At 42.7% G+C, this 26,395-nt stretch overlaps 1 protein-coding gene across 1 annotated transcript in view; it reads left to right on the top strand.

Moving 5' to 3' along the window:
• CAPN6 (calpain 6) overlaps nucleotides 1-26,395 on the top strand; it is a 62,458-nt gene that overhangs the window by 21,067 nt on the left and 14,996 nt on the right. Inside the window, exons 4-9 of the mRNA XM_068408718.1 lie at nucleotides 17,400-17,531; nucleotides 18,017-18,225; nucleotides 18,608-18,800; nucleotides 22,405-22,598; nucleotides 23,936-24,013; nucleotides 25,241-25,436. Of these exons, the coding sequence (XP_068264819.1) occupies nucleotides 17,400-17,531; nucleotides 18,017-18,225; nucleotides 18,608-18,800; nucleotides 22,405-22,598; nucleotides 23,936-24,013; nucleotides 25,241-25,436 (1,002 nt within the window). The remainder of the gene's footprint in view (nucleotides 1-17,399; nucleotides 17,532-18,016; nucleotides 18,226-18,607; nucleotides 18,801-22,404; nucleotides 22,599-23,935; nucleotides 24,014-25,240; nucleotides 25,437-26,395) is intronic.

Here is a 26,395-nt window from a genome sequence, read left to right as displayed (position 1 = left end):
ACTAGAAAAGGAAGAATTTTTGTTACATTAGCCATGTAAAACATGGTTGACAGCTCACAACATCTGAAAGCAGCCTGGGGAAACAGGGGGACTCCAAAGGAGGCACCGAAGAGCGTACAATTTAGTCTCCTGTGTTTAAGGTTAACATCATTATTCATCTGTTCTTGCTAGCTAATCTCTCACGGACTCAGCTCCTGTAGAGCGAAGGAAAGGGCCTTTATTGCCGGAGTAGAGGAGACAGCTGCCACAAGATACCCCTCCTCAAGCACTCGAGGGCACATTATGGTGATCACAGTAGGAGGGGAGTAGCCTGGATGGGAGACCATCCTGGGTCGAAGTGCGCCGGCTGTGACTGCTGTGCCAGTTCATGTTCGACATGATGCTGATCCTTTCGCAGGGGCTGGGACGTGCTCTGCTGCAAGTCCTGCCTCATCTCCCAGCAGGTGCTCCTGTTATAGTCAGAGGTTTGGGTTGGAAAATGTGTGTGGACTTTGTCTGCAGATTGGGCCTGTTACTATTCTAAAGTAATCTCTGCCACCAAAACATCAAAGTAATAATTAACAGGCTTGTCTCTGGAAGTTTGGTGTGCATTAGACCCTGCAAGAATTCTGTTAACAGCAAATATTTTGTATTTGATTGCACTTTGCTAGAGAATTTTAAAGGTGAAGTAATGTAAACCTCATACACAACTATAAATTCCACCAATATAAACCCCCAGCAACCTGAAATCTTGGTTCACTTGCAATAGCATTTCCACCTGTGACAACACTGACCCAATGTCTAATATAAATACAAAGCCTCTATGAAGGGCCGTGGGTGCCAGAGTCACTGTGCACTAGGAAGTTTTGTGTCTGGTTCCAATGACTGTTAATAACTGCAAGTGCTTCACACTCACAGGTCCCCACCCAGAGCAGGCAGGCATTGATGTACGTACGTGGATGTACGTACATGGACATCCGACAGGGACCTGGGAAGCAGAATGGTGCAGTGGGAAGAAGGATGAAGCAGTGCTTTGGACTTGCATTGTCACGCTCGGGCAAATCTGTGGCATTTTGAAGGCAGACAGAGACCCAGAATCTGTGCTATAAAATTTGAGTGGTGTTAGCTTATAAGGGGGATTTAAACATTTTTTTTCTCATTGAAGTGAGTCAGTATTTGCGTGTGCTAAGAGTAGTGATGGGGAGACAGTAATATTCCAGATGGACAGTGCAGCCATCTGCTTTTCTAGAAGATGGGTCCAATAAGATGGAGAAGTTATTGGACGGAGCAATGATCAGATGCAAAGGGCTGTCGCAGATGTGTTGTTTAGCACTTTCTTTCCCAGTTGTTTTGTTCCTGTAGCGAGGAAGCAAGCAGAGCTGTGTGTGGTGCCCTGAGGACTCCTCTCACATAGCCAAACAAACAAGTAGGGATCTCTTAACTCCCTTAATCCGTTCCGGCAGTTATTGCTGGCAGTGGCCGGGATTCAAGTCTCAAAGGGGTATGTACAGCTGTGTGACCCTTGTCCATGTCCCATTTTCCTAGACCAAAATCTGCAGTTCAAATCAAGGCTGAGGCGTACGGGGGAGTTCAGTGTGCTGTGGCTCAGCCATGCTCTAAACAAGGAGCCCTGAAAACTTTATGGTATTTCATTCAGATGGGCTCCGTTTCTGTGTTTGCGAAGCTTCATCAGAAACAGGGACAGGAACTCTGCTTTGTTCTAGGTTTTTCTGTTCCTCCTCACCCTTCTGCAGGAGACTGGTGACGCCTGACTCTGGCAGCATGCTTAGCCCTGAAGAGATACCTTGATTGTGCTTCTGGGTGTTAAGCAATTTGAAAAATGAAAACATGGGAGAACCTAGTGCTCCAGAACTTGGGAGGGGAGGTCCTCACTTTTTGTGATGGGTGTTTAATTTAAGAAGTGCTGTTGGGGCTGAAACAGATACTGTTTTACTCTCCTACGGACGTTATTTTGGAAAGCATCCTTTTCTAAATAGCGATTTATGAACTTAGTTTAATTCACTCTTGTTCCTATCAGTGAAATTAGGTGGTGCACCTCAATATTAGTAACATGTTTTTTGGAGTGAAACCCTGGCCCCTTTCAAAGCCTTCAGATTTTCACTGTGGTCTGGGTTATCACCTTGCCTTTCCCCCAGTGGGCTGGGTATGGGAGGCATCGTGAAAACATTGTTTGGCATGTTTCCTTCTTGGTTTCTGAATGGAAAAACCATTCCTCACAGAATATTTTGTCCTTAATGTTTTCATCTGGGGAAGCTGTGACATGTTTCTTCTGGAATTGCCAAAACATTCCCAGAATGAAGCTGTTGCTCAGCCTTATTTTATTAATCCCATAATTTTATTTTTATTTTTCCTGGAAAATCTTGTTAAGATGGAGCTTACCCAGAAAAAGAGATGAGCAAGGAACTAAAAAGCCTTCAGCCATCAGCAAATACCCCATGTCTAACCTCTCTGTGACAGTCTGGTGACTGAGTGGACCCTGTATGACATCAGCTTGATGGCTCAATCCTGTTCCTGGTGTCACTTCAGAAAATTCTTTGTTCTTAGTTGTGCCCTTCTGTGTTGGCTGTGTCATGACAGGAAGCAAAAAACACAGTGGCACCTTGCCAGCATCCCTGCCCTCCCTCCTCCAGAAAGCTTGCTGAAGAGCTGGGAGTTCAGTGATGTCCTAATACACAGCTGTGTCCTTCCTCCCCCTTGTCTCGCAGGTACCAGGGCAGCGTGAGCCATGGGTTCCCCTTTTCCATGGCAATATCCTTAGATATATTCACCCGTCAATGAGTGTTGCGTTTATTTCAATATGATGGAGAGGCAGCGGTTTGAAAGTGGCATCTTTCTCAACAGCATTATTCACCCAAGTCTTCCAGGGATATAATTATGAGCAAACATTTGTAAATGACGTGCATGCCAAGCAGACAGCTCTCCAGATGCCGGAATTTTGTTATCTTCTCTCTTGGCAGTTTTTCCAGTTTATATTTCCCTCTTTCAGATTGGATGGAGGCTTTCTTATGCTGTTGTGGTTGTTTCGTCTAAAGAAAAAAAATAGAAAACCACTTCACTGTCTCTTCTAGAGCATAAACAGTACAATTCCTAGGCTCTGAATGTTTCTTTAAAGTTAAAAATGTCATGTTTTATTTAGTTGGTTCAATCGTCATTAGGTGAAAATTGGTTTCTCAGAGAGTCAGCTTCTATTTGTCCTGAGGCAATGTGATGATGGTAAGAATGACATGGTAAAATTTATTTTGAGCCTGCAAAACAAAAAAGCCCGAGGATCACATCCTCAGCTAGTGTAAGTCTTCTTACAGTAATTGTTAGTTCATTGATTTAGTCTTCCTAAAGAATTAAATGTCTGGCTTCTCTGAAGGAAAAATTATAGCCCAAACATGCCAGTTGCAAAGGAAATTAAGGTGCTGTTCTGTCAACACTCTTCCCAAGAGTGGAAAGCATCCACATCCAAAAAAAGCTTTATATGTTAAGAGCTTTATGCTTTTCTCATTTTATTTCTGTATTTAAAAGGGGTTTTGGGATGAGTAAAGTCCTGGAATATGAAGTTTTGTAAGCCATTTTGTCTTAGATTTGCAAAATAATTTGTTTGAATTTCATTTTTTTTCCCTGTGATTTAAATGTTTGTTTCCTTCAAGATTAATTCTATTTTAAAATTAAATAAAGATATCTGTTTTCCTGGGTTTTCCACTAACTTTACTTTGACTAGTAGACCCTGATTGAATAAAATAATTCATGGGATTGATAGTGCGAGGGTGGGGTTAAAAGGTGACTCATGATTTTCTCTTGGAAGTGGTCTGTGTGTTGAGCACTAGCAGAGAGGTTACTGGAGACACAAACTAGCCAGAATGATTTCAGTGTCCCTGATGGTTTACAGTTCCAGCTGGCTGAGACGGTTTTCCTGGTACTTCATTAAGAAATTAAACTGGCAGGAGAGGAGCAGTGCTGGAACTGGAGTGTTCTCCAGAACTTAGAGGCGGAGCACTGTGCTCTAAGACTAGCTGGAATTTGGTGTTTAGTCAAGTTCATGTTTGAGTTATCAGCACCTCTCAGACTTCTCTTCCTGGGAGACAAGCAGACTGTTTCTCACAATAGAAGACCTTGGGAGGTTTCTGTCTTCTCAGATGATGGGAAGCTTAAAGTTCACGTAGCAATTCCTAAACGTCCATAGAGAATCTCCATCTTTAAAGGAAATTTTATGGTGCTTTGAACACATTGTAATAGGAACTGGAGGTCTGGATCCCTTCTGTTTCACCCAGAAGGTAACTTCAAATCCATAACTGCAAATCAAACAGGTTGTGCTTCTGGAAAACCGTTGTGAGGCTGGCCACTGGGAATATTCCTATGGCTGGTAGTAGTCATTGCAAAAGATAAGTGGGAGTTTATTGGGATTGCCAGGATTTCTAAACTGGTAAATCAGGAGGATAATTTCTCAGTGATGGCACTGACTCATCTGTTGGCCATCACTGACCTTTGTTCAATTCCTGCTAAACTGGTGATTTTCTAAATAGTTTTACAGAGCCTGTTTTTTTCTTATGTATGTGTATGATCCTCTTCTTGAAGATAAGGAATCCCATGTGATTCGTAATGAATTATCATCCATTTTGATACGCACCCTCATCTTTGTACTAACTTTATTTGAACTGATGAAGATGTAGGTCTGTTAGCAGTGAATTTTGTGATAAAATTTTTCTGGGTCTTCTGTTTGCTGTATTGGCTTTCTCTGTTTTCTGGCAGTAGAATAACATCTTTGTCTTAGGCTGCCATCAGGCAGATGTAGTGTTAGTGTTTAACAAAGGAATTAATCTGAAATGAAGCAGTGAATTCAAATCAGTATATCTATGTCACACTGGGAAAACCAAAAATAAGCTCGACAAATGCAGTGAAAGTGCTATGTAAAGAAACAGCATGACATAAATAAGAAAAAAAGTTTCTCATTATGTCTTTCCAAGCAAAAGGTCTCTTAAGCATCGATTGCACTTCCAACTAGGATAAAATAATGACCAAGTAATCATTCAGAGTATACCCTGTCAGGCTGACTCCTCCCAAGGAGCCAAAGGCTTTTATCAATGTATCTGTCTGACTGAATCTGCTCTAGTCTTTGTTTTGGGTTGAAACAGAAGAAAATCCTGGATCATGATAGGGAAAACCTTGACAATGGTTGTGAGGTTGGAGTCACTTGCATTTGACATCAAAAGAAAGGAGAGGTACCTCCCAGAGTGAACAAGGCAGGAGGAAAGGCTATCTCCAGCCTTGACGTTAAGTAGCCAAGTAATTTTGGTCACATTTAGGGGATGCTCTGTGATCTGAAGCACAATTACAGTTACATTGTCTTCAAGTCTGCATCTATTTGTTCCCCTCTTCCCTCAGCAACGCTTCACTATTGACCAGCTTTAACCCAGTTTGGTAAATGGGTAGATGTCTTGGTGAAACTGCACATGCCATTGAAACAGGCAGAGTGGGAGCACGATACCCTGGGACAAGGCTTATCCTCTATTAGATATCAGAGTGCCCCCAAGAGAGGGAGATACCAGAGGCCAAGCTTCCTACTGTGAGATATGGAAGTAGTTTTCTTATTGATTCCTTGTGAAACGTGTTGGGTTGATAGCAGAACGGGGGGAAGAAAAGCAAATGTGAGAACATAATGAAAGAGGCAGAACTAGAAAGGAAAGTGCCTGGTTAAAGTGTGAATTAAAGTGAATTCATGGATATAGTGGCAATACTGGCCATGATTTGGCATCATCAGCTGCAGAGATGGCATATTAATCACACAATTATCCTTTAAAAGTTTACCCTTTAGCACCTAATATGGTTCCTTAAATTTCAAAAACTTCCTGAAGTTTTGATGTAATTAGAAAGGGGCTTATCCAAAAATGTTTTCTTCATTTCAGTCCTCTGATAGCAATCTGACCTAGGTAAAATAAGAGCTAACCTACATGGAGGGAAAGGCATGTGCTTGCTTACCTGGCAGGTATGACAACTGTGGCTTTGCTTAAGTATCTTACTCTGGAAATCACTGTTGTGATTCAGTTTCATCACTCAAAACTGAAGAAACTTATCTCACATGCTGATAACTTTATTGCTAAATGAACATCTTCCCAAGATAAGGTTTTACAAGATGTTTTAGAAACAGAAGCTGCTGTTTATTTTCAAGATGTGTTAATAAAGTTCTTTCTGGTAGTTTCTGTGAATTTATGAGCGATGACCCGCTGATTTGGCTGAGTCAGAAAAGTGCTTTAAGTATTCAGAAGTCAAACAAATTCTGCTGTGTCATTTTTGATGCAACATTTTTTGTAGTTCATAATTTGAACTCTGAGCAAGCAGTGAGATTCCTTAAAATGGGAAGGTGGTTGGTTGGTCAGACTGTCAAACAGGCATCACGTATTTTGGGTTCTCGCTCTCCATTGGTCTATTCGTTTTGTTCCTTAGCAACGTTTTCTGTATTACTTCCTTTGGCTGCAGTTGGCAACATTGGTGACCTTTGTGACCACTCTGATGGGTGCTGGTGTTTCTCCTCACTTCATAACGTTAGCTGCCCTGATACTTGCTAGCACCTAGGCAGCACTGGTGCAGTGACACGCCGGTGTCACTCTCCTGGCTGCAGCTCACACCCAGTCTGGGCAATGAATGGAAGGAGTGAGCTATACCAGAAGGCTCAAGGAATAGTCTGATGGGAAGGCTTTTTTTCTGGGGCTTGTAGATGAGTGATCTGATAAAGTTCTGATGGTGTGAAAGCACTATGGTTCTCTGCAAGGTATTGGGCATATCTCTGTGTTGCTAAAAGACAAATACTCTCTGTTTTACATGACCTTAGGCTGATCTTTGCCAGAAAGGATGTCCAGACTAGAATTTAAGAGCCTGATCCATGTCCTGTTGGAACTGAGAGACTCCATTGACTCTGACTTATGTAGGCTCAGAAAAGCTGGGTAGTACAAAATTTCTATTTAAAAAAAATTTCAAAATCCAAAATTTGATATATTTTAAGTCATCTAATAGTTTAAGAAGCTTGTGTCTTATGACCAGGATTTTATATACAAGTTTACAGTTCCTCTTTTTATGTTATGAAGCAAACATCTAGCCCAGAATGGTGTGGCATATATTGCAATTCCAAAAGAGTATCTGGGAGGTTACAATGGCAACTCCGTGCACTGTTATCCCAGGCATTAAATTTTTTTTGCTTTAAGCAAGTAAGTGGGAGAGAACACCTCAAGGTGCTGTCTGAAAAAGATGAGACGACTGGGAAAAGAGGATAAAGGATTTTTATCTTCAAGAAAGTGTCTGAGATAAATGCTACAATTAGTAGATACAGGAATCTAGGCTGAAACCAAACTCTGCTGGAAGAGGGATGGAGAAAGGAGGAACTTGTTGCTAAAGAGGTTTATCGTAGTACAATACAAACAATTGTACAATACTCTTTAGTATTGTAGTTTAGACTTATGCTTTTTAACCTTTAAAGTCTGTGTATTGCCATTGGACAATGAAGAAATATCTCCTTTCAAGTAAAACTAATCACCTCCAGCTTAATCAGCATTTTCACTCCAGACAATGTTTCTTAGATGACCTGACTTTGTTTTTGCCACACAACGCCTGATGTAATGACAGAGGGATCTGGACAGGTTAGATAGATGGGCCGAGACCAACGGCATGAGGTTCAACAAGAACAAGTGCCTGGTCTTACACTTCGGCCACAACAACCCCGTGCAGTGCTACAGGCTGGGGGAAGAGTGGTTAGAAAGCGGCTCGGCAGAAAGAGACCTGGGGGTGCTGATCGACAGCCGGCTAAACATGAGCCAGGAGTGTGCCCAGGTGGCCAAGAAGGCCAATGGCATCCTGGCCTCTATTAGGAATAGTGTAGCCAGCCGGTCTAGGGAAGGGATCATCCCTCTGTACTCGGCACTGGTGAGGCCGCACCTTGAGTACTGTGTCCAGTTCTGGGCCTCGCACTTCAAGCAAGATGTTGAGGTGTTGGAGCGAGTCCAGAGGAGGGCGACCAAGCTGGTGAAGGGTATGGAGGGTCTGACCTCCAAGGAACGGCTGAGGGAGCTGGGGGTGTTTAGCGTGGAGAAGAAGAGGCTCAGAGGTGACCTTAGTGCAGTCTACAACTGCCTAAAGGGAGGTTGTAGCGCAGTGGGAGTCGGCCTCTTCTCCCAGGCAGCTAGTGACAGGACAAGAGGACACAGCCTCAAGCTTCACCAGGGGAGGTTCAGGTTGGACATTAGGAAGCATTTCTTCTCAGCAAGGGGTTATTAGCCATTGGAAGGGGCTGCCCAGGGAGGTGGTGGAGTCCCCATCTCTGGAGGTGTTTAAGAAAAGACTGGACATGGCACTTAGTGCCCTGGTCTAGTTGCCATGGTGGTGTCAGGGCAATGGTTGGACTCAATGATCCCAGAGGTCTCTTCCAACCTGATTGATTCTGGGATTCTGTGACAAGAAAAAAAAAAAGTGTGACTTGGCTGAAATCTGCCTAATACTCTTTTGTAAACAGCATATTCCCTTCCTCATAAAAGGCAGTGATGAAGAATTCTGTCTGCATCAGTTAATAGCCCCTTGAGACACAGCATAAGGTCAGGCTGGACAAGCCTACAAGGTCATGGCCACTCAGACAAAATGATGCTTATTATCAGGCAGAGAAAATAGCTGCCTCCCCAGCCAGAGATGAACAGTCAGGCGTACGGACCTGGAGGTTGTTTATTCCGCACTGGTCCAGTTCGGTTCTTCAGCCTCCTTTTCTTATTGTTTTTATTTCTCATCTTTGGAAACTAGTTCAAGAACTTGATTGAAAAACATGTTTTGAGGATGCAGTAAAAAAACATAGCTGAACGGTGGGTGGCCTTTTAGTCTGATGAACTCTGGGTGGATTTATAGCCCACGTCTGACCTCAGCCGCATTAGTGTCTGCCTGGAAGTGATGTCGGGGAGCCGCTCTACACTGACTGTTTTTGAGCTTGGCCTTGCCTCTGTTACTTGCATTTAATGCAGAGACATGTCCACTGTGTTGGAAGGTTGCTCTTTGCAGAAATAGTTAGGCTGGTTTATACCACCTGTTTCTCAAAAGAACTGTACATTCAGTTTTTCTTGAAAATGCCCTCAACTCCTTCCTTTCCACTGGAGAAAAAAGACCAGTTGGTCTGAGCCCCCTGGACTGCTGGCAGCCCGTTTGGAGCAGTGCTAAGTGCTAAGCAGCACTCCCAAATGAACGGTCAGAGCACACACGGACTGACTGCACAGCTCACGGGCGATGAGTCTGACTTGTCTGGGGCCCTTCCCGTGTGCTGTGTATCCCCTTGCTGTCATACACACTCTAATCTCTAATAATGATTTTGAACTCATTTATGATTGATTTTATTAAATACTAAGGAACAGATTTGTAATGTCCTTCTTCCTGCTGGTGGGCAGCACATCCACCAAAAGCTCTTTTGATGTCTACGCTCACAGTAGTAAGTGTTGAGTATTGTCCAGCCTCAGCTAATATATCTATTATATCTACCCGTTTTTCGTGGAGCATCACCATCTCAAAATCATGGTAAATTCTTGTAAAAGCATTTTACAAGAAAACTTTGGGTTAGTGGCCCAAAAATGGTGTCTTTTCTGATTGAAAACACTTTTTTCAAGAAATCTAAATATATAAATTTTTAGCCAATTAAAACAGTGCTTTGATTAAATTATTCTCCCCAAATTATGTCAAACTTGTAGTAGCTTTGGAATAGCAGAGAATGAAGTTTCATAGAGATTGGAATCACTCATGAGTGAGACATGGAGGAAACAAGATATTCCAGAAAAGGTGGTAATATTAACCAACCAAAAGTGGTCTCTGGCTGTTCAGTGTCTGTATTCACTAAAACAACAATAATCTTCTGGAGATTTTAACTTCAGGTCACCAGTTAATACTTTTTTTAAAATTTCAGATAAATAACCTCTAAAATAGTTATATTCTGGGTTTTAACCTGTGCTACTTTGGATGCATTTCCTATAACTACCTGGGCCTGCTTTTGTGATGTGTATTGCTGGGTTTATTTGATGAGATCCTCACCGAAGACACAAAGGATAACATTTTGTGTAGCAACTCTTTGAAAGGTGTGGGCCCATTCTGAACTATTACCTTGATTTATATGATCAATATAGAGAGAGGCCTCTCTCCAGTGTTATCACACTCTGAGAGAGATGGCAAGGGAATGACTGTACATTGCCCTTTGAAAGAACTTGTGTCCTGGTTACAGGGGAGTTTAGACACCTACCTGAGAGAACATGACTGTTTCCTGAGGTTAATCCAGTCCTAAGAATGTCCTCTCTGATTACTGCTCATGAGGAAAAGCAACACAAATTGTAGTACTCAATTTAGAGAAGGGAATAGGTACTAGGGGAAGAAGGCAGGAGACAAAGGCTGTTGTCTGGTAAGTTCAGTGAGAAAAAAAAATGCTCTCCTCAAACAAGACAGCTTTTCTCTGAAAACAAAGTATTATGAATGTGCTGCAGTTCTGTAGAACATTGATCTAAAGCACCACAAACTGAGATAGTGCAGCAAGAGGTGGTATGATACACTTCTAAGAGGGTCCTGGGGGAACAGAAAGTCCTTCCTCGTAGTCTTGAGTGATTTCTGGGATGAGGTGGCAGAGGACTCTAAGAGCTTCAGTAAACGCTTTTTTGCTGAGGTTCAGGAAAAGGTCAGCCCTACGGCACATCATTTGTGCCCTTTCCAGCAGCTGTCGCATTCTGGATGAGAGCTGCTCTAGTGCTCCAAGGGTCAGGTGAAGTCTAGAGGCAGCCAAGATACACACCATGTTGCCCAACGTTTGGCTTTTTTTTTCTTCCGAAACATTGATTCAGATCCTCCCCAAATACACGTGCCCTGTAGGCAGGGTAAGGCTGAAACCCAGGGCCTCCACTGAGTGTTAGTCACCTCTAACCCCAAACTGGAAGAAAAGAACCCTATAAAACTGTCTGTGATGCCTTTGGTTTTGTAACAGGATTCATTGGAGATGGAGGAGGGGAAGAAGCATTTCTCAATCCCCAAATAACTGAGTCTTCTCTTACACAAGGCTGGAGCAAACTGGCCTACTCTTCCGCTTCCGTATCTACAGTTGGGTTTCTTTTTAAAGCAGTATCAGCCATTATCTTGCTCTCAGGAACCGATGTTGCTGGACAACGAGCATGAAGTTTACAGAGGAATTACACATCCCGAGCTCAGGGTGTACAGATGGAAACCTGAGGGCTACGTCTTTCTTGTGTTGATTTACGTGGCATAACAGCACTGACGATGACAGTCACTTCCTGATCTCAGCACGGGCTGTTTCAGCCAGGGTCATATCTGACCCCGGTTGTCTTTTGATGGAGGTTTCTCTGAGAACTGTCCTCTGAGGGGTTGGAGCTATACCACAGGCCATGATTGTAACTTAAGACTTCTCTTTTTTCACTCCATAGGCAGGGTTTTTTCAGGCATAACAAGGTTGCAAAAGGCTTTTTGCGTGCATTGAAGTATCTAGCACAGCTGGAATCGGTTATTTTTCTTCTTAGGGCTAACTGCAATTGCCTTGGCAAGCAGCCTGATCTGGAGAGGGTTTCTATAAACATGCCAGCACAGCTTGGACTTATTATATAGGATAGACAATCTCTTCTACCTCTTCAGCTACATAACCTCAAAATAAGTGCTGTCTTTGCTACCTTCCTTTAGATGAAGTTGGTTCATAGTTAGCTACAGCCAAAGCTGAATTTTTGCATCCATATTCAGAAAGAATTGCTTTTCCCCTTGCTTCCCTACACTGACCTCACTCTGCAGGAGTTGACTCAGTACAATATGAGGATGAGAGAAGAGAAGAAAATGGAAAGAATTCTTAGTTCTGACATAATTCAAACTGCTTTACAAAATTTAAGGGAGTGGTGTACTGGCCTTAAGTAGATCAGCCTGGTAAAATCAAGGAAAGTGCCTGTCTCCGTAGGTCTTGTGTGCAAGTAAAAGTAGATTATTTTTTATGTTAGGGCTGGGTTCTTTAAAGGGTGCTGTAGAAAGTAAGCTCTAAATGCTACTGAATCCTTTGAAAATCTTAGTTGCAAATATCACTATTGCTTTTTTTCTTCTTCCCTTTCCCTGAATCTCTGTTTTTCTGTCTAAGCCAGCTGACAGACTCTAATCCATTAAAAAATAATCTTTCCCTTTTCTCAGGCATCAGAACTCTCTCATAATGTTTTACAGTGCAGGTTCAGTTAATGTCTGTGAAGACATAGCAAATTAATTAACCCTTTGAATGTCTTTCTCCCTATTCATAACCAATACTGCATATTTTTTAGTTCATGGATACTGGTAACACTTATGCCAAGAGATGCATCTTCAGAGCTAAGGGGAACTTTTTCCTTTAGCTAAATTACGATTTAAAGCAGCCACAGCAACCTGAAGTTAATGTGCGTAGTTAATCAGTTATCTCCTGTACTTTTCTGTGGTGTAAGGAATCATGACAGAGCAACATACACAACATTTCATAGCTCCAGTGAAAAGGGTTTCTGTTGCCTCCCATGGTTCATGTTGTTTTGAAATTTCCTAAGGAAGATATGTTGTAGCAAAGAAAAGTTAAGTTGCCATCTTTCATATTTAGTCCAAACATTTTTGTATCTCAGTGAGACTCCTGACTGCAGTTTATCAGACCTAAGCAGATGATTGTTGGTCTGATCATATAGATTGTATTATAAAAATATATTGTCTCAGATACACTAATATGTACCAGCTTGGTTTCCTTCCAGCATACAATGGGGCAGATCTTGTCACTAAGAGGTGAGCAGTAGAACTGATATAGTTTGACTTTCATAAGAATTTGGCAATATTTGATATGTCTCTCCAAAGTAAGAAAATTTGAATTAATTTGAACTTCTGTAATGGGGATGCATAGCTGATGAAATAAATGACTTGGAGCACTCTTAAGCTGGCGTTGTATTGATGGAGTCCTGCAGAAATCTCCCTTAGCCTGGTACTCTTCAGTATTTTCATTACTACTTGGATGAGGGGCTAGAAAGGCGTGTACAGGAACACTGTAGGACATAGACTGGGATAGAATTGCAAGCCAGTTGACAGGGTTGGGAATTCAAACTTATCTTGATGTCTTGGGAAAACAGTGTGGAATAAACAGGATGGAATTCAGCATCACTTCATCAATGCAACCAAGTTCAGTGCGTTGGTATTGCGTGACTTCATGGCTCAGTTAGGGAGAATGAATGACTAGGCAGCAAGTCCATGGAATAGGATCAGAGGGTGGGTCACAGTCAGAACACAAGGTAAATATGTGAAGTTCAAGTGAAAAAAAAACAGAAAAATGGCACCCCGGCTTCAGCAGGCAAGAGCATCAAGCTCTACTCAGCACTGCTAAAGCCTCGTTTGGAGCATAGTGTTTGGATTTGGGTACCACACTTCACCAGTGATACAAAACATGAAGAACCAGTTATTAAGACTAGAGAAGAGGTTTGTAGGTTATATGAGGGGTTGCTGTAAAGGCAACAGTCAGTTGACTGTTCTCCCCATTCACAGAAGAGTGAGCTTGTAGAGTAGCTCAGAAACGCACTTTGCTGACCAGGGGTGGAAGCATGTGGACTTTCCCTCATGGGCTGTATTAAATGCAGGTTAGAGAAGCTTCATCACAAGTAGGTTAGTGATAGGCAATTTGGACACCAGGCAAGTGTTGGGACTGACTAACCTGTCAAGGTCTCTCCCACTGTTATTTCCTGTGATCCCACGCTGTTTCTCATCTCCAGACTGCTCAGTGTTCTCCCAGTCTGCTCATTAACCAGTTCATTTACTTACTCTGTTACAAAGAGATGAACCAATTAAAATCAGAACAAGGGGTTTGTGAGCCACTTTATTTCTCACAGCATCAGCAGCTGAGTAACACTAAATGTCAGCTATTTCAAGCCTACACAGTGCGCAAGGATAGGAGCTGACACAAATAGACTTCTGTCATGCAAATGAAAGTCTGGTCTGAAAATAAGAGCATCAGGGTTTTCAGCAGAACCATGAGACCCTGTAACCTGTTACCTCACTTCCAGACTCTGTACAGCCTAATTATACTTCTGCAGATGGTGTTTATTTTATCATGCACACACGTAAGGGGAGAACTGGGGAGAGCTCTGCGTCCTGGGTGGTGGAATGCTCCATGTGGGCACAAATAATACAACAACCGCTTTTATTAGCGGTGTTGTATCAGAAATAGTGTGGCTGTTCTACATTAATGATGTATAATAAGACCCAGTAACCTCCTTTAAACTTTTTATTGGAAATGTGAAGATATTTCTCTTTTTTTACAGCACAGATGATGCAGGCTGATCCTGAGAAAAGCGATTAGGGTTAAACCAGTATGTTTGCAAAGGAGGTACTTCAGTGGAACTCAGAACCCAGGTGCTTATGTGCTTAGGTTGCAAGGGAGAGAAGGCATCAGGTCTCCTGAAATGCCCGGGCCACATCTCACATCAATCTCTCTTCCTTCTAATTCCTCTTATGGTAGTTGGCTTGGTCCTCAACTATCCTAAATTATCACTGCTGGGACCATTACTGGAAACTTGATTTTTTTTTTTTTTAATTTTAAATTTTTTTACATGCTTGGGGCAAACAAAAATGCTTAAAGATCCTCACAGGGACTGCAGAATAATATATTTAAATAGCACATTTCTAACTGTGTTGGGGGAATTGTGGCTTAGATGAATAATTCCACCTCAAAAGCATTCCTTAGAATTAGCTATGCTGCATAAGTGGTGACAAGCAAAAAGCCCAGAAGAGGGCAAACAGCTCGCTATAGCTTGCACCTGAGTGTTACTGCGCATCTCATCTGAGCCACACAGCGACAGTCATCAGAGAAGCTGTTAAAATGGCTGTAATGAATGACAAGAGAAACAGAGCTAATGTCGTTTCCTTGTGCTGGTCCTTAGTCTCAGCAGTCCAGGGCTCCCAGGCAGTTTAATAAGAAAGGGTTTATCAAGCAGGATCCTGAAGAATTTAGTGACTCTGGTGGAAACAGGGAGGTGCTGTTTCTGCGTTCCATGTTTGCTTTGGACCCCGGTGGTCAGCACACGCTAATCCCATCCATATGTCTGGCAGCTGACACATGCTGCTCTCTGTTTTTCCTCTGAGGACTGTGTGAGATGCGAGACACACTTCAATTAAAAAATGACAGTTTAATGTGGTTATTTTTAGCAAAGCAAACCAAATAAGAGAAGATATTTGTAATATACGGTAGTGCTTAATTTCTTTCAAAACCAATGAAAGTTTTGGCTTCCTCTAGTGACAGAAAAGTCTGGACAATTTTAACCCTGAAGACTCAATTTATCCCTTGTTTATTGTGCTAACAAAGTAACATTTTGAAAGGAAAAACAAGCTAGAAATTATTACTGCCAGAGATGCATGGAAATGGGATATGACACTTGAGTCTACCCAAGCTGGGTTTGGAATGCGTGCTACCATCGTGCAGTAAAGGTCAAGTAGTCAACTCATTTCAGCCCCTGCAACAGGCAACTGGGTTGATTTACATCAGCTGAAGCGCTCGCCTGACTTTCCTGCTGCCATCCCATATCAGAGCATCCGGGCAGATTGAATGAATCTGTCCATGATGCAGATGAGTATCTTGTACACGGTCAGTTTTCCTCATAGACACTATTTTGTTGTTCAAAATTTTGTTAAGGTCTGTTAATAAGCTTTGAAATTTCTCTAAGTGAAGACACATGTAAGAAATACTGACAGAAGAACAGTGTCATATAATGTCAAGTCATATAATGACTTGTTTCCCAAGAGGCATTTAAAAATTTCTATCAATTGTTATTTAATGAGAAAAGTCTTATGCCAAAAATATCATTTTATTAAAGAAAACACCAGCAGCACCATGAATTTCATCCCGTGAGCTGACTTCAGGCTGCCATCTGCTAAACCAGCCCAGGAGAACAGGCTTTCAGCTCAGCACTGAGCTTTTCTTTGAAAGTAAGTTCAGCTGGCACTGATTTGTCACCATCCCATCAAAGGGAAGACTGAGAGGTTTTGACATACCCGTGGTGTGCAGCCGGGCTTGGATTGCAATCTTGGTATTTTGGGATCATCATCTATAATTATCAAAGGGCAGTAAGAATCCATAAGGAGCACAGCTCCTTATTCTGCTGCTGATAACAGACTGGAAAGACTGCAGTAAATTTGGAGTCTCCTGCCATTTTGAGGTGAGAGGGAGTTATTTAGTCTGCATTCTTAATGCCTGGATATAATATCATTTCCTTCCCACAGTGTTGAAATTTAGGGTTATTCTTATACTGTGAAAGAGCAGAATTTCTCACCACTGTCTGCTCTTCCATCTTCTCTACCAGTCAGGAAAAGCAATGATTCACACGAGAGTGTCATGAGCAATCCCTGAGTTGAAACCAGTAGGTTCCATAACAATTATGGGACAGAAATATTACCCGTTTTCTGAAGTGTTGCTTGGGAGGTTCTCTCTGGGACTGTGAGGCCACATACATACCGGTTCAGGAGAACACCTTCTCAAGGATTTCTTGGTAACAAACACAATACTGCTGCAAAATGTACTCCTGTGGCTTTCCCGTGTTCAGAGATACTTAGAGGTGCTCCTTTTAGTGCCTTGACCTGCAGGCTATCATTGTACCCCTTGGGAAAGACACAGCAAGGGGCAAGCTGGTGAGGAGCAGGGAGGCATCACAGGAAGAGCCAGCTATGCTTTGGTGAGAATCTGCATGTAAATAGAGATGGAGCCAGGAAAGCAATGGGAGAAGAGGAACAAGTGGTTCTAATAAGAGCCAGGTAAATGAGGAAGGTGAGACCCAGAGAATGAGAGGTGTATTTCACAGACGTGCTTTCTCTGCCTCCTTTGGTGCTGGGTGGCAGGAGTCATTGCAGTAAATCATGCTGTTAGTGCAGGAAGGTTTCCAGTATGTCCGCCAAGGGAGTGGCAATGAAGGCAGAGGAGCTTAGAGTTCTGGTGTCAGTAACATAATTTCCTGATGCTTTTCTTGATGGTTTGGTGGTTTTTTTGGTCAAATTCCTTCCCTGTAATTCTTCCTCCTTCTCCTTTCACATACTTTCAGTTCATTAACTGCTCCAATGCCAAACAAGTCTTCCAAAGGTTGAGTTAATTCAAGTCCTCAAAGATCACCTTCAGCTGAAGGCAGAACTAGGAACTCTGGCAAAAAAAAAAAAAAAAATTGGCAAATCCTGGTGTTTAGATAAGGCAACACAATCTATTGTAAGAACTTAAACAGCCCTGTTTACCCTGACTTTCAAATATACTCAGTGCCAGAGGGCTTTTGAACTTCCTGGTACAGAAACTCCACGCTTCAATGGGAATGTGATGCAGAACAAGTGTGGAGAGGAATAGCTGGAAGGATGCTGTGATCATTTCTGGAGTGGAGTCTCCAGTGACCTCTGGTTTGCTTTTTTAGGACCTCTGTGAAGACCCCCACCTGTTTGTGAATGGAATCAGCTCCCACGACTTACACCAAGGCACCCTGGGCAACTGCTGGTTTGTGGCTGCATGCTCCTGCTTGGCTCTGAGGAAGACCCTCTGGCAGCGGGTAAGTGATCAAGGTTCTTGGTGCATGAAATAAAGCTAATAAACCTGGGTTGTTTCCCTGCCTATCAGCCAACGTTTTTCCCTCTAATGTGCCTAAGGACTAATGTGCCTCTGATGAGTGGTGAATTTTGGTGGATTCAAATCTTCCCTTTAGAAGTTCATTTTTCATGTTATGAGAGCTCCCCACTCCCACAGTCCCATTGAGCACCAAAGAAGAGATATGGCAAAGCCAGAGAGTGCAATAGGTTCTCTTTGTTTTTCTCTGCAGATCAATTTGAATTTTGCATTCCTAAAAGATTCTTTGACATGGGACTATATTTGACTTTGTACCAAATTCACCCTCTGTTTTCACTGCTTCATCTATTTAAGGTCAGCTGCTCATGAAGCCGAATACCAGCATGGTGCATGCTCCAGGGCAGTCTGCCCTCTGAATAAATCTTAATGTAGTGTATTATTTGGTGAACTTTCCCTTGCATGGTTTCTCAGGTGATTCCAGACTTTAACGAACAAGAATGGGACCCTAAAAACCCAGAGAAATATGCTGGGATTTTCCGTTTCCGTTTCTGGTGCTTTGGAGAATGGACAGAAGTGGTTGTGGATGATCTGCTGCCAACAATGGACGGGAAGTTGATCTACTGCCATTCCAATGTGAAAAATGAATTCTGGTGTGCGTTATTGGAGAAAGCTTATGCAAAGTATGAGCTAGTTCATTGTCCTTTTACTCCCCAGTGCTGTCCCTTCTATCCATCTGCTTGTTTTCTCTTTCAAGTCTATCATACTTTCCATAGGTTTTAGGTTTGCTGCTAGTAGAGAACCTAAAAAATATTGAAAACTCCTCCTTTAATCTGCATGAATGAGGAGGTGAATCATAAAAGAGTGCAATGCACTCTACTTCAGCAGCCCAAAGCCGTAAGGATCATTACACTCCTTTCCTAGAAACCCAGCAAAGGTTTATCTGGAACCTGTTTTGTTTTGTTTTTTCCTCGGTGAGACACAAGTATATTACCTACATTCAAGCCAAATTAGAGCACTTCTAAGAGCCACTTGGTGACTGAGAATGTTCTGTGTTACCTCCAGGCTGGCTGGATCTTACGAAGCCCTAGATGGAGGCAGCGCTGCAGATGCAATTGTGGATTTCACTGGAGCAGTGGCAGAGTCTGTTGATTTGGTACAGGGCAAATATGGTGAGATTATCTCTGAGCAGATGAAGCTGTTTGAAGACTTGCTGAAAGTGCATAAAAGAGGCGGGTTGATCAGCTGTTCCATTATGGTATGTATAGAGAGCTGGATTTTAAGAGTTAATGTCAATGAAAAAGGTCTGGAAAAAACACCATTACTAGTATAAGTATATTGAGTATGTCCTTCATTTGTATGCTTTGGGAAAGCTCCATATGGAGAAGGCTAGAAAGTTGGCAGTGCTGACAGCCAAGTACAGCTCCGTGAGCCACTAAATACAGTCACAAAACCGCAAAGCTGTTTGTGCTGCCACTTTATTGTGGATCTGAAATGCTGGTCTTTCTAAATGGTCACAGTTGAGTATTGACACGAGGTTAATCCACCTACAATGCCCTAAGTTACAGGGCAGATGGCAGCGTTCAATCACTGTATTTCATAGGGAATTCTGTTTACAGAAAACAGTTCTGCTGGCACTGAGCTGCTGAGACTTCTTGACTTTGGTTGTGATGATGCAGTCGTCTCGTCAGTGTAACACTGGAGCTGAGCTGAGCGGCTGAGCTCACTTGGTTACTCAGGTAGTACTGTTTGTTAATAAGACTCCCCTTTAGAATTAACCAGCAAAACTTGCCTATGATGGCTGATGTGAGGCAGCTAACTCAGGTGCTTACATTAGGAGGCCATGACCCTGAAGCTCCCTTCTACTTCAGACGCGTAGCAGCTCCCAAAGGGTGCTATACACTTCACAAACCACAGGCGGACAAGGGCCTTGCACAGCCCCTTGCCATAGGAGGGAAACCAGGGACAACCAGGCTTAACTCACCTTCTGTCAAAGTCTGCAATGTCGGGCCATGACTGGGTAGCACTGAAATTCTCACCTGGTCTGAAGCTGTTACTGCATGTGGAGGGCCAGTGAACTGCCATGGCGCCTGAATGTTTCCTAAAAGATTGCTTTTAAATTATTTTTGAAGCGCAGTCTGCAGGAAAGGGGTCATTCTCTAGAAGTTGCAGGGTTGGCATCTAGGTGCACTTCAGCATCTTACTGCCATGCCCTCTGCTTCCAGTTTAAGACTTTAGCTAAGGCTAATCTTATGTGGACTTAGTTAAATCACTTAAATACTTTGCTTTAATTTCCCCATCTGTGAAACGAAGATCATATTACTGTAGCACTTAACTATATTTCATACCTGTAGTGTAAGTGCTAAAAGCACGGTAAACTGGTGGACCCCCAAGGGTTGGTTCATTCAGAAATTCTTGCAAGTATCATGGTAGTAGTGGAGTTGTCTAGAATAGGAAGTCAGCCCTGTTTGGAGATGCCTGAGCACATTATTGGTTTAGCTGGCCCTGGCCACACACTGCCCTGCGCCAGTGCCGCAGTACCAAAGATGTGGTACCTTCTGGGAGATGAAATTGAACCTGAGAACTCAGCTGGGCTAGAACAGGAGTCCTGAACTGTCCCTCCCAGCAACATCAGAAACAAATTCTTCTAGGTCTTTGGTGTTTGTTTTACCTTTTCCACAAGGTCTGAATTTTTATTTAGAAAGAATTCCATCTGGTTTGCTCAGACCAGGCTGACAGACCAGACTTCCTGGTGTGAATTGTTGTAAACATTGTTTCTGGGATGATAGGTTGCTCCCAAATCAGGCAGTTCAGTTTCTTAACGTGGATCTGGTGAGGAGACAGGCTAAGTACAGGGAGTTGTATTTTTAGAAGTCATTAATTAGACAGTTGTAATGCTTTCACTTCTTCCTGGCATTATATTTCTGCCTGTCAAATTAAACACAGGAGCTTCTAAACATTGATTACACAGAGGTTATTCCTATTAATTTGGCTTGACTCGTCTGCATTTATCACTTTTTATAGATGTATTATACACACAATGAAGCTTGCTAGGTATAGAACATTTAATACTCAAGTGGCTTCATTGCTAACTTACAAACATGTAATCATTTTCCTTGGATTACAGAACAGCCTTGAGCTTCACCATTTAGAAATGTGAGCAGACAGTAGATGTTTAAATATCTCATTTAAATAAATAAATAAATGTCTTCACAATGAGGTGGGAAGGGCAGCCCAGCAGTAAGAAAACCCCGGGGGATAATAAAGGCAGCAGGAGAGGTTACAGACTCCCATGCTGTCAAGGACTCTTGTTTGCTTCTTCTTGTGAAAAATGCAAGTGAAAATGTTACACCGGAGAAAGCCCAAACCCACTGGAAACGTCAGCCAGTCTTGGTGTAACACGAGATGATTCTTTAGGAGCTGTTGTTGGTGAAAGGCAAAGAGGTCTTGGTGAGAGTCTCACAATTGCCAGACCATCTGTTAGTTCCAATTTGATATAAATTTCTCTTTTCCTTTTGTGTGTTGGGTTTTTTTTTTCTGATTTCTTATCTTTGGGGACTGAACACTGTTGTATCAGTGCAACACCTGCTGTAGGAGAAGGACCCTGTCTGTTTAGACCAGAGAAATTTTGAAATGGGTAAAAATATCTGAGAAAGTACTATGTGCATTTCACAACTCTGCTCAGTCCATCTCAAGGCTTGCTTGATCATTGAGCTCTTAATTAGGTTATTACAAGTTTACATGCAGGGACCTGCACTAGGTCAAATCCTCCTTCCTTGCCATCCAAGGCGGTGAGTGTCTTAAGGCCCAAAGGATTATAGCCCAATATAGGTGAGAAGAGACTCTGGATGTGGCTCAGTGCAAAGATGCCCATGCTGGCTCTGGCGAGGGTGTGATAAATCCAGAGGCACGACCATTTGGATTGTTTCTGGCTCAGAAGAAGAGTTATAGCACTGGCACAGCTTTACTTTTTCTGCTGCCCTGCCTGGTATGTGTGGCTCAGAAGCAGCATTGCACTGGCTTTGTAAAGGGCCAGTCATTCAAAGCAGCTCCAGCATCTGTTTCTAGATGTACTTAGGAGATTTTGATCTGGATGCATTAAATGAAATTGTGGTCTTCTTCAGAACTTGAAAATTTTCATGTGTTCTTAGATTGGCATCTGATCAGGCCTAGGTCATCCAGCAGGACAGTTTACTGTCTGATCACTGCTGGAAACTAGACTTCTTATTTGAAGTCTATGAGGAGCAAACCCAGTTCCTAGGAAAGCCTGCAGATCTGCCAGTTGCCATGTGAGAGAGGCCTGCCAGGTCATGAGTGAGGTACAGGACAGGTTTGACAAATGGCTAGGAAGTTTTCTTTCCTGTGCCCTCTTTTTTCACCCACTGCCAGTAGTTCTTCCTGGGTATCAAATTTACCCCAACACAGAAACCGGCATTGGACTCACCGGTTGAGGACACCACCAGACAGTGCTATGTCTGAGCACAGTCATCAGGATCCAGAAGAGCCATTTTGTAAAGATGTCAAGATTTTGGAAGGGCTGATAAATGTTGTCCATCAGCCCAGTCTTTAACTCTCTGAGGCCAGGAGGAGACAGAATGGCTGTAGCAGGCAGTATTCTCCTATGCTCTGGGCTTGTCTGCTAGGACTTGTCTGGCACTATCATGCAGAAGACCAGACTGGTGAGCCATGAGTTTTGAGCCCCAGTGCTGTTGTTTTCTTCCATAGTCAAATCACTTGGGAAGTGAATGTATAGCCCTGTGAAAGAGAATAAGCCTTCCCTGTCCTGCCCCTTGAACGCGTGGCTGTCAGGTGCCCTCAATGACGTGAGTTCTGTTTTTTTATTGTCTTTCCTGGTGCTAAAGGCTTCCTCTGGCGGTGCCAATGATGTGGAGACAGAGACGGGTCTTGTCATCGGTCATGCCTACTCAGTGACTGCAATTCGGAAGCTGCGCCTTGGAGAAAGGCTCATATTCTCTTTTAAGGCAGAAAAGCTGTTCATGATCAGGCTGAGGAATCCCTGGGGAAAAAGAGAGTGGAACGGCGCCTGGAGTGACAAGTAAGTGCTTCAAATCCAGTGTCAAAGGAATGAAACTGTGATTAGGGCCACTGGATGTTAGATGAATGGTTTAAACGCTGTGAGACACAACATCAGTCTGCAATACTCAGTGATGGCTGAACTGTTGTGCCATCTCTTCCCAAGTATAGCATTCCCTGAGCTAATTAACATATCCTGGAGGAGCCAGGAGGTTAGGGCTTCCTGGACCTTAGTTTACTGTATACATCATTGTTCTGGCACACTGGAGCATGAGTAGAAAAATAGCCTACGATGAAGGTGATGAGTCAAGAACATGAGGTTTGTTCCCAGCTTCACCACCGAGTTTGTCTGTGTCTCAGTTTCTCATCTGTAATTGCTAGCTGCTGGGGATGGTATAAGTCTTTTATTCTTAGATAATTTCAGTGACTGGTGAAAAATGCTGTAAAATTGCTACATTTGTGATTTCTTGAATTAATGAATTTTAATGTGGGCCATGAGCTTAGCAGGCACTCCTACAGAAACAGAAACGATTGCTGGAGGGGATGTGTTCCATCACTGGCAAATTACACATGAAAAACCATGATGTTACAGTTGAACACTGTGCTTACCGGCCACTGTTAGCATTTAATAATGCAATGTTCTTAACAACAGCATATTACGTTCTTATCTTTCATACTTTAGCTAGCAAAAGTCTATTACTTCCAAAGAGTACTTTTGGAAAGGGAGTGAGGAATTGTGGCTCTGTTTGTCTAATGTAACACATTAGGGAAGGGGCTCATGCTGTCTTCTATCTTGTTGTCTGATTTAAGCATCAGGCTGTAGTGTTACTCTGGAAACCGGACACTAGGCTTGCACTGCAACAGTTTCTTCTCAAAGGCTCTCTAGGGAAATCTCAGACCTCAGGCCTGTTTTATTTAAGGAGATGGAAAGATGAAGAGAATACTATGGTCTAAGTGAAGTGTTCAGTGAGCTCCTGAGGAGGAAAACCAAGTTTCTTTTGAGGGGCCTTTAGGGATTGGACTCAATCTCATATGACCTTCCAAACCAGCTGTTTAAGTGTCCTAAGGGAGGGTGTGACAAAGGAAACCTAAGGTTCTGCTCTAGTTGTGCCAATTTCCCATTCGTCTCTTTCTTTTTTAGTAGCTTTCAAATCAATTGATGTTTTAAAACTCCTCCTGTAAGCCCCACACTTTCTTCCTGAATATCATCTGTCCTTTCAGTACTCCGATGCTACCTTTATAACAAGGGACCATGAGAGAATTTTACTTGCAATTTTTTTTTTCCAAGTGAGAGCATTTAATTTAAGTTCTTAATCATCTTTGCTGTTCTTTTTTTCCTTTTTTTTTTTTCCCCTTTAGTTCTGAGGAGTGGAAGAAAGTCAGCAGTTCAGAATGTAAGAGCTTGGGCCTCACTCTTGAGAATGATGGAGAGTTCTGGTGAGTAGGAGTTGTGAAGGGTTTGGAGATACTGTCTACACTGAGTAATTGTCATTAATTCTGCCATTTAACAGCTTTGAAAACAACTTCCCCAAATGGATAAGATTATTCAGTCCTGGCACAAGGTCTATTTCATTTAAACTGTCAAGGGATGACATAGAAGAACAGAAAAAAACCTAGTAGAACAAAATTAGTAGCTCTTAGTAAGTATAAGTTTCAAACACCCTCAAAATCTATTATCTATATTTAGGATATTCACTCAGAATCCAAGACAACACATGTGCTGGTTTATATGACAGAATGCCAAATATTGAACACACTGTCAGTCCTGTTTACTGACTACTGTGCCTATCTGTGGGATTTCTAGGTCAACCACGGCTGAAGTATCTGTAAATACAATTGCAGCCAATGAATTTTGATATTTGCCAGTGTTTTCCAGCATGGGCACAAGAAGCGTTCATTCTCTACAGAATCTCTAGAACTCTAATGATTTTGACTCTGCTTAAAGCTTAGATGCACTGAGGCAGTCCAGCAACTTCCTCAGCAGATCATCAATATTGCATCAAGTGTGCTGGCAGGGCTCAGTACGAAAAGCCTTCTGTTTGCTTGGCTTTGGCAGGACTGGCATCTGGAAGCCAGCTGCAGAGTTTGATTCTGGGCCATTAATAAGCCAGAACACGACGGTAGTTCAGAGATACCAAGCTCTTGGAGGAGGTGAACATTTTTTAACTGCTGTGCAACCCAGTCTGTCACTTTAGCAGGCACAGGTTATAGCATTGAGATGGTGCTAAATAAAAGCCATGTCCAGAGTACAGAGGTTTGAGTCATGCTCAGAGACAGATATAACAATAACGACCAAAATAATGAGGAGTGGATAGTGCTTTGGCTGCAGGCAATCTCTTTTGCCTCTGCAAAATATATGTTATCAAATCCAGCCTGGCAGATACAACCCATCCTTTAGGCTCAGGTGCTGCAACTGAACAAATCCAGAGCTGGCCAAACACACTGAGGTGATATTTCTCTAAATTAGGTTCTAGGATAGTGTGATTGTGGCTTCACAAGTGTTTCCACACAGAGATTTCCAGTGAATCAGTTTGTCCTCTGGACAGCTGAGCAATGCCTCCTCTTAAATTACTGGAAGATTTCATGTGTTATTTTGGCTCTTTGTGTGAGTATCACTGTTTATTTTTAAATAAACCATAACTTTCCTGGTGTCCATTGGAACAGGATGACATTTGAGGACTGGTGTAAGAATTTCACTGATGTGGACATCTGCCGGATTGTGAATACCTCCTACTTCAGTATCCACAAGACCTGGGAGAAGAAAATGATGCACGGGGCTTGGACAAAGAATTCAGAGCCCCTGCTAAATCGCTCTGGTGGATGCTTTGATAACAAAGACACCTTCCTTCAGAATCCCCAGGTGGGAATCTCTGTATTTTGTGAGGTATTGAAGTGTACCCACTTTAGCTAGGGCTTCTGAAGTATCGACCCTGCTTAGGAGTTGGCAGTGACTACTTGACAGAAATCTCATTGCCAGTCTCTGTCCTCTGGGAGTAGGCTGGTTCACTGCATGTTTCAGTGATTTATGTGAAATCTCTTAGAAGAGCTTAGCTGTTTCTTTAGGACTGATCATGTTTGGGGCTGATGAGTCAGAAACACCAGGATTAGTGAAGTCCTGCCTGGACTTCTTCCCGTTTCCCAGTTGTAAAAAGGCAGCAAGTCTGATCTTCTACTGACAGAACTCCATTCACTTAACACCCTGAAGCAGCCTGAGGGTTTGGTCCCCTGTTAGTCTCCCTTTGCATTAAGCTAAGATTCCGAAAGTATCTAGTCTCTTCCCCAAGCTCACCCTCTCCTCAGCATTACAGAATTTTCCTCATCTCATCCTACCTGGTAGCTTTCAAGCTCTTCAGGGTATCTGTTCCTCCATTCCCACTCCATTTCTCCCCTTCCTGCCCTTCTCAGCGTTGTACGTTTTCATCCCAGCGTGTGCAAATTCAGGTGTAAAACTGCCATTACTGTCCATGAGATCTGGGCACCTACTGCTTTGGTTATTACTTTGGAAATGGACCTTTCTGTTCTTTTGTAATTCACCACACACTTTAGATTAATTAAAGATGTCCTCATGTCTGCTTCTCTGCACTTCTACGGGAGGTTTCTGCCCACACCCCTCCATTTTCATAGCAGGATACTGCAGAAGTGCAGCCTTTGCTGTTCAGCCCAGGAGTGAATCTCAAACTCCCAGCTCATTCTGTCGTACAGGTGTAGATGGAGAAGCAGTTCTTCACGGCTCTGTGTTGTGTCAGTGCCCCGTTGCCAGAGGGTGATTTTATTCAGATATTACCCTGTACAATTCTGGACGTATTCCAAGTGCTTGTC

Source organism: Nyctibius grandis, chromosome 10 (genome assembly GCF_013368605.1).
Source record: "Nyctibius grandis isolate bNycGra1 chromosome 10, bNycGra1.pri, whole genome shotgun sequence".
Classification (NCBI taxonomy): Eukaryota; Metazoa; Chordata; class Aves; order Nyctibiiformes; family Nyctibiidae; genus Nyctibius; species Nyctibius grandis.
This window is presented reverse-complemented; position numbering and strand designations above follow the sequence as displayed.